Source organism: Conger conger, chromosome 2, assembly GCF_963514075.1.
Source record: "Conger conger chromosome 2, fConCon1.1, whole genome shotgun sequence".
Taxonomy (NCBI): domain Eukaryota; kingdom Metazoa; phylum Chordata; class Actinopteri; order Anguilliformes; family Congridae; genus Conger; species Conger conger.
This window is the reverse complement of record NC_083761.1, coordinates 75,144,555-75,153,177: the sequence shown is the minus strand read 5'-3', so window position 1 is coordinate 75,153,177 and position 8,623 is coordinate 75,144,555. Positions and strand designations below refer to the sequence as shown.

General features: G+C 46.5%; 1 protein-coding gene across 3 annotated transcripts in view; it reads left to right on the top strand.

Moving 5' to 3' along the window:
• Positions 1 to 240: 240 nt before the first annotated feature.
• Positions 241 to 8,623, top strand: part of pemt (phosphatidylethanolamine N-methyltransferase) — a 55,534-nt gene continuing 47,151 nt past the window's right edge. For 2 of the 3 annotated variants that reach the window (XM_061230994.1, XM_061230993.1), the window contains exons 1-2: positions 241 to 438; positions 4,223 to 4,330. In XM_061230994.1, coding sequence (XP_061086978.1) covers positions 361 to 438; positions 4,223 to 4,330 — 186 coding nt within the window. In that variant the 5' untranslated portion in view covers positions 241 to 360. The remainder of the gene's footprint in view (positions 439 to 4,222; positions 4,331 to 8,623) is intronic. The other variant, XM_061230995.1, reaches the window with a different exon arrangement.

The following is an 8,623-nucleotide window of genomic DNA, read 5'->3' as shown; positions in this document are numbered from 1 at the left end:
AACGCCTCAAAATGCTTTAAAACGTATGCGCTTTGTAGCGTATTTCCACGAGTGTATCGTTCATTTTCCCCCGTCCAGTCTCAGATTTTCATTCTATTGATCAGACTGAGCACACGCCGTTAAATAAAACGACGGACGTCGTCTACTGTACTAAAGAATTTGTAGGCCTGTTGAGAAGAACCCCGAACACCATTACCCACAATGCACAGCAATGTATACGGCCAAAGGTGAACTGTCATGTCTGCCAGAATGTGAACTTATCACAGCTAAAGGCTATTTGGAGTTCCTCGGAATTAGGTGGCATTTGTGAAACACTCTCGTATTTATTTTTTATTCATTTTGGTCTGTCTTTGGTGTTATATGAACGGTGATTCGGCGTCTGTAAGAAACCTCCAGTTGGATTGCTGCGGGGGCTTAAGTAACGTGGATTATAGCAAGGTATCCACACATTTGCTGTTTTGTGCATTTTACTGTAAGGTCTAAATCTTAAAATTACGACGAACTGGCCTGACATGTTTTATAATTACTCGATAGCAGAATGTTTTTTTTTTCTTCTGTGAATTTAATTTCGTTAACACCAGGCAACACTGTTGTAATAGATAACGTGGCGTATGATATGGCCAGTGCTGTTTAATTATAGTGTGGCACGTGTTAAGTGCAGCGACGCAGTAGTGCGAGCTCGCAGTCCCTGTACAGACTCAGTAAGGCTGTGCGGCGCCTAGCAACGCCAAATCGCCGGTCTCAGGGCAACGCCATCGAGGTTTACATAAACTTTACTGGAACAAGCTGTTCGGTCGTGTGCATGTCTTGTTTTTTTTAAGTGCAATTTGAGACGCAAAATGCATTTCAACGCGTGGACACAGTCTGCCAAACGTAGGGAAGAGATTAAATGTTTTTTCAGAGATGCGACAATAAATGTGCTCAAATCAGCTCTCTTGCGCTTGGATGTGTCGTGATGTACTACAGACTTCAGAGTTGTTCCCGCGTTTGGTTCCAACTTGCAATGATGTGGTCAGTGGCGAAGGTTTTGTTGGTCAGCCTTTACCGTATGCTAGAGTAACTCATTTCCTGGCTAAGGGATTTACTTTTTCCCGGGTTTTTTTCATCTAAAGTTTTTATTTTATTTATTTGCGCTAGTTGTGAAGTCACGTAAATATAAGCTCCTTAAAGGCTTTTACCACAAAGCAGAGAAGATATGGCAGCATAGCTTGCCACAGCCTATAATGGGTGAATTGGCTGAGAGGAGTGTGTGTGTTTTGTATGTGGCATTGTAGGGGAAAACCAAATGTCGTGTCTAGGAAACGACAGCATTTACTTCGTGTTTGTTCCGTGCCAAGGTGAAGCATTTGATGGAGGCAAAGAGCTTGATGGATGTGGGAACTGTTGCATGTGTTTTTGTGTTAAATAAGTTGAATTTCAAACAAGAAAATTATAAACTGTGGTTGTGAGTTGAAAGCCCCACAGCTATCTGTACAAATGGGCCTGCTACATGGTCTTTTTGTGCTATTCCTCACTAGTGCCCCCTGCTGGTCAGCTGTGGTCCCACAGTCTGCTTTCTCAGACAGTATCAGAGGCAGTGATTCAAGTCTTTGATTTCACTCAGATTTAAAAAAAAAAAAAAACAAACAAAAAAAATGGATTCATGTATTTTTGACTGATATTCATTTGTTGTTCCAGTGCGGCCATGTCTGTACGAAAGGTAACGTGGTGCAAACCGACCAATCGGATTGTGAATTCTGGCCTCTGCGTCGCGTAACCTTGACTGTGATTGGTTCTTTTATACCACATGGTCTCTCAAACAGGGCACTGTCCATGCCCAAGTTGATTTGATTAAAAATGGGCCATTTTCTTTGCAAAAAAGAATATTCATTCCCCATCATCGTAACAAGTGTTTTAATCAGGTGAGAGAAGCTAGCCAACTTCTAGCCTCAAACGATATTATCTGTACTTGACGTATGAGATTGTGGAGCAGCAATAATTGGCTCGCTGCTCCAGAGGGAGGGACTTGGCAGGGTTAGTAGATCGCCACACAAAAAACAAGCACCTCGGGCGCCTCGGAATCACGGTTACAACTTGGTAGGCGAGACGGCTTGAAGAAGGCGTGTCGCTCTCCCGTTGGCCGCCGAGGGACGGGGTGTGGGCGGTGTTTCTAATACTAGCTCTAATTGAATCAGACGGGGTCCAATTGGCTACCAAATTGGGAGAAAAAGGGAAAAAATCGGATAAAATTTATTTAAAAAAAAAGAAAAAGAAAAAAAGATTGCAAGCAAGGAGTAAAATCCATAAGCATATAGAAAGTAAGCAAGGTGTGAAACCAGAAACAAAGAAACATGAACTCATGTAAGCAAGTAATAATACAAATAAAAATAAACATGGGCGGCACGGATGGTGCAGTGGGTAGCACTGCCGCCTCACAGCAAGGAGATCCTGGGTTTAAATCCCCGTCGGCCGGGGCCTCTCTGTGCGGAGTTTGCATGTTCTCCCCGTGTTTGCATAGGTTTCCTCCAGGTACTCCGGTCTCCTCCCACAGTCCAAAGACATGTAGGTTAGGCTGATTGGAGAGTCTAAATTGCCCATAGGTATGAGTGTGTGAGTGAATGGTGTGTGTGCCCTGCGATGGACTGGCGACCTGTCCAGGGTGTATTCCTGCCTTTCGCCCAATGTATGCTGGGATAGGCTCCAGCCCCCCTGCCACCCTGTTCAGGATAAGGGGGTTAAGATAATGGATGGATGGATGGATGGATAAAAATAAACATAAAAATAATAAAACATATGCATATAGAAATTTGAGACATTAAAAGCAAAGAATAAAATAATTGCTCCTGACGAGCTGGTGCCTTGCATGGCAGCCAATCGCCATTGGTGTCTGAGTGTGTGTTTGAATGTGTGAATGAGAAGCATCAATTGTACAGTGCTTTGGATAAAGGCGCTATATAAATGCCAACCACTTACCGTTTACCTTATGTATTCTATTATGCTCAAGTGTTCTTAAAACAGTTTGACTGTGTAGAGTAGAAATTATAAAACTCTGGCTAGATTTCCAATCTGCTCAAGCTGAAATCGAGTCACTGGACTGCACAGTGTGCACCTCAGAATATCTAAATTCTCAGAATTTTGTGGGAGAGGTCTATTTTGTAGTGCAGAAATTATGAAAATCTTGCTGAAATAATTGCCCTAAAATGACTCTGTGTTCCAGCTGAAATCTAGTCATCAGAATGCACCAACATGCACCTCCAAGCATCTACTTGAAAAAATTATAATTTAAGTGGCATAAAACCAGCAGGAATTTCCCTTATGCCACAGCCAATTACCACACCCTATTAATAATAATTAGTTATTTAGCTGTCACTTTTATCCAAAGCAGCTTACACTTGATTAGACTAAGCCGGGGACAGTCCCCCCTGGAGCAATGTAGGGTTAAGGGCCTTGCTCAAAGGCCCCACAGCTGTGCAGATCTTATCATGGCTACACCACTCCAAATAATTACTACATCTCTTAACTCCACCCCTTGTACCACAGCCTATTATGGTGCTTCATGACGTGACATCTTGGAAGTCGGTAGGTTCTGACTTCCAAATGGGAAGTGGTCTACTGAACATCTATAAATGTCATAATTTAGAGTCGGAAACTCGGGAGAGATTTGCGAGATGACCATAAATGCGTCACAGCTGACCAAAGCATCAAAGCTGAAAGTCAGGTTATTCCCAGCATGCTATAACGTGGTATGGTCGCAGTGACTCTTAATTGCGTTGCCCTTTTATCCAGCCTTCTGACACGAGCGGTGAATTCACCAATACCACACCCCTACTACCACACCCTCTTACCAGGCCCCTTGTATCACACGCTCTTACCACACGCTCTTACCAGGCCCCTTGTATCACACGCTCTTACCACACCCTCTTACCAGGCCCCTTGTATCACACGCTCTTACCACACCCTCTTACCAGGCCCCTTGTATCACACGCTCTTACCACACCCTCTTACCAGGCCCCTTGTATCACACGCTCTTACCACACCCTCTTACCAGGCCCCTTGTATCACACGCTCTTACCACACCCTCTTACCAGGCCCCTTGTATCACACGCTCTTATCACACCCTCTTACCAGGCCCCTTGTATCACACGCTCTTACCACACCCTCTTACCAGGCCCCTTGTATCACATGCTCTTACCACACCCGATGTCCTCGGCCCTAGACCCAACAGCGTGCTCCTGTGTTGCAGGTTGACGTCTCAGTGATGGCCGCCGTGCTGCAGTACCTGGACCCCTGGGACGCCCGCTTCTGTGTGGCAGTCATCGCCGTCGTCTTCAACCCCTTCTTCTGGAACGTGGTGAGTCGCCTCAAGAAAAAATAAAAATAAACATAAACAACTCCTGCCCAAAACTCGAAAACCCAAAACCGCACAAACCACACTTAGGGCCACAGTGGCACTGAGAAACTCAAACTTAACCCCTACCCCCTGTAGAACAGGGCTCCTGGAGATTTGCAGGGTCTGCTGGGGTCCCCAACCCTAGTTTCCTGTGAAAGGACTGCTGCCTCCAAAGTGAAATCGCTTAAACTTTGGCTTTAGAAGAATAAGCCAATGAGTTCAAATGGCAAATAAAAAAAATCCAGTGCAACCTACGTACTACGTCCAAATAAAAACGGGTGTCTGGAGATGGGATTCGAGTGTGCTTCACGTCTGAACGTGACGCCCAAGAATAAGTGAAGTCATTCATTCATTCATTCATTATCCAAACCCGCTTATCCTGAACAGGGTCGCAGGGGGGCTGGAGCCTATCCCAGCATACATTGGGCGAAAGGCAGGAATACACCCTGGACCGGTCGCCTGTCCATCACAGGGCACACACACCATTCACTCACACACTCATACCTATGGGCAATTTAGACTCTCCAATCAACCTAACCTGCATGTCTTTGGACTGTGGGAGGAAACCGGAGTACCCAGAGGAAACCCACGCGAACACGGGGAGAACATGCAAACTCCGCACAGAGAGGCCCCAGCCGACCGGGATAAGTGAAGTCACCACTTCAAAATGGCGTCTGAAGGTTGTACAATATTGATCGAGGAAAACTGTCTGGTCATTAGTTAGCAGGTACTGAGAACAACTAAGGGTCAATATTTAGCAGGGAGGTGATCAAATTCCTTTTCCTCTCGCCTGGCTCCAAAGGTTCTTTCTGTTTGCGAGAAACACACTGTTCTCTGGCTGTTCTGTGCGAGTTGATGAAACACTCATTCATATTCATATTAATATGAATAATTATATTTGTTTGGAAGGGGAATTAGGCAATCTGCCAAGATGAGACCACCATTCAACCTGCAACTATTAGAACCGTACTGACCACCGTTCAACCTGCAACTCATAGAACCGTACTGACCACCGTTCAACCTGCAACTAGTAGAAATGTACTGACCACCGTTCAACCTGCAACTGATAGAACCGTACTGACCACCGATCAACCTGCAACTAACAGAACCGTACTGACCACCGTTCAACCTGCAACTAGTAGAACCGTACTGACCACCGTTCAACCTGCGACTGATAGAACCGTATTGACCACCGATAAACCTACAACTAATAGAACCGTACTGGCCACCATTCAACCTGCAACTAATAGAACCGTACTGACCACCGTTCAACCTGCAACTCATCGAACCGTACTGACCACTGTTCAACCTGCAACTACTAGAACCGTACTGACCACTGTTCAACCTGCAACTAATAGAACCGTACTGACCACCGATCAACCTGCAACTAACAGAAGCATTCTGACTACAGCTCAACCTAAAAATATGAGAACCACCTGCCAAACTTTCTCTGATCTAAGTATGGGACACACTACTCTGACGCACACTAAGGTGGCCTGATTCAGTATTTTCACGGGGGTATGGGGTGGGGGTGGGGGGAGGGCGGATGAATTGGGAAAGAATTAGGCAGATTATTCCTGACCGCCTAAAATAAGGAACAAAGGGCTCCTAGTACAGGATAAACTGTTTTTGGCAGAAATACAGAACATCCCAGCTAACACAGGACCATTGGTGGCTTAGGTGTTGGGTAAAATGGGGATGAATTGCGAGACACCCAGGAGCAGTGTCTGTGGTTGGCTGTCATTTTAGCAACCGGTTCACTGGATGTATCTCTTGCTATGGTTATGTGGTGTGGCCCCTAGTCCAACTTGTACTTCACTGTTGTTGGCTTTCAGAAAAAAACAACAATGAATGGCAAAAAATCACAGTCAATTAAGAGTAGCACATACATGAGACACACATGTACTCAGCCCCCCCACTCACTCACACACACAGACAGCACCCATGTAAACAAACATTTAAAAAAAAAAAGTAGTAAAGTTGATTGTAATTGTTTGAACAGCTTGTTACCGGCAAACCTCTTTGTGCGGCTGCGGTGAAAAGGAGAGGTGAAGCGATCTGGTGGGAAAATGATCTTGTGGACGCTGCTAAGCCAGAGGTTTACCTTTCCTAATTAGCTCCCGTTTCAGACGTTATGAGAACACCGTGTTCTCGCTCCGGGGAGGGGGGTGGGGTGGGGAAATCTGCGAAGCCAGAATTAGAAGCAGATCGATGATTACCGACCTGTAGTTCACTGACCTTTGTAATGCTCTGGGTACATCCCTACCAACCGCCCCCAAACTCCCCCATTTTGAGAAGATGGCAGTGAGACAGCTGTCATGCTCTTCTGAGGCGGGGGTGGGGGGGGGGGGGTGGCTGGAGCCCGCAGGACTTACAGGACCGCTTTGATCTGTCACTCTCCCTCCATCATCAATTTACATATTTACAATAGCATTTTTCATACATTTCTGAACATGAGGAACAAATAAATCATATGTACGATCCCATCGCGGCTGTGCAGCTGACTTCCGCTCCTGCTGGCAGAGCGTTTCACCGTGTCTTCCCTTGCGTACGTGTAGTACAGTGGGTAGAGAACTGGACTTCAAACTCCAGAGGTTGCCAGTTCATTTCCCCCGGTGGGTGGGGCGCAGCCACATGTACCCCTGTGCAGGGTGCCTGAGTTGAACTCTACGTATAGAGAATGTGAGCGCGCGTCATTCATTCTGGATAAGAGAGTCTGCTAAATCCCTGTGTAAAGAAGTCTTTTTATGTGCAACCATATAGCGACTTATAAAGTTCTTCACAGTGGATATAAAAGAAAATAAATAATAATAATTAAAAAGAATCCAGGTTGGACTTGGCTTGAATGTTGTTACTGTGTGTGAGTGTATGTATATGTGTGTGAGTGTGTATGTATATGTGTGTGAGTGTGTATATGTATGTGAGTGTGTGTTCTGTACTCTGTAATTGATTGAGGCTGCTGTTCTGTCTGTGCAGCGTGTGATTGGCTGATGGGTGGTGTTTTCTGTGCAGCAGGGATCTGCCTCTCATTCACATTCAGGAGGCTGTTGAACCTGAGCTGCACAGGGCAGCATGACCTCAGTTACCTGTACAGAGCAGGGGAGGTCATTACCCACACACACACACACACACTCACACACACACACACTCACACAAACGCACACACTCACACACACTCTCACACACTCACACATACACACACACACTCACACACACTCTCACTCACACACACACTCACACACACTCTCACACACACACACTCACACACACACGCACACACTCACACACACACTCACACAAACTCACACACACACACACGCACGCACGCACACACTCACACACACACTCACACACACACACTCACACTCTCCTTCACAGTCATGCAGGCACATGCTCACTCTCTCTCTCTCACAGACACACTCTCACACACACAGACACGTACACACGCACACAGACACACACACTCGCTCTCTCTAACACACACACACACACACACGCACTCACACTCTCCTTCACAGTCATGCAGGCACATGCTCACTCTCTCTCTCACACACACACTCACACACACGTAGGCCCAGTCACACACACACGCAGGTTCAGGGGAATTTGTGTTTTTTCTAGGTCATCGCAGGTCGTTGGCTGCTTTTCACCCTCGGTCCCAGTGCATGCTGGGTGTTTCCACCTCAAATTGGAGAAGTTTGAGTGGTTGAATATTAAACTGGATGTGACTTTTCTCACAGCTTCACTCCTGTGCTGCTGCCCCTTCTGATCACCTGGCTCCTCATTGGGCCAGCTGGGTAAAGGGGTGTGGCTAACGTGGTCGCTTGTTAGCGTATTGCAGCAAATCCATCTTCCGCTGGGATTGCGAAGCTAACAGCTAGCGGCGCTGTCCGGCACAGCAGAGGCTTTAGCCGCAGGCTCCCTCCAGCTCCTTGGCTGGACTTGGCCGGCCCGACTGTGGGAATGTGGTTAGTGACTGAGTCTGGTTGCGTCATCGTAAAGGGACAGTGTCTGTGCTTCGTGTGATGGTGGCGTCACTGCCACGGGGCGTCATGGGCAGAAGCTTCGTGCTCAGAACCTTCTCTCAGCTAACGGCAGGGCAAAGGTTCATGTACCCCACGCTGCACAGAGATACAGTGAGCTGAATTGTTTTGATGCAATCTGAGTTAATGTTCTCCACAGGAATGCAAAATGATTGGCTCACATCTGTGATGTAGTGTAGTTGCCGTACCCATCCTGTAGGTTTTCACTCCA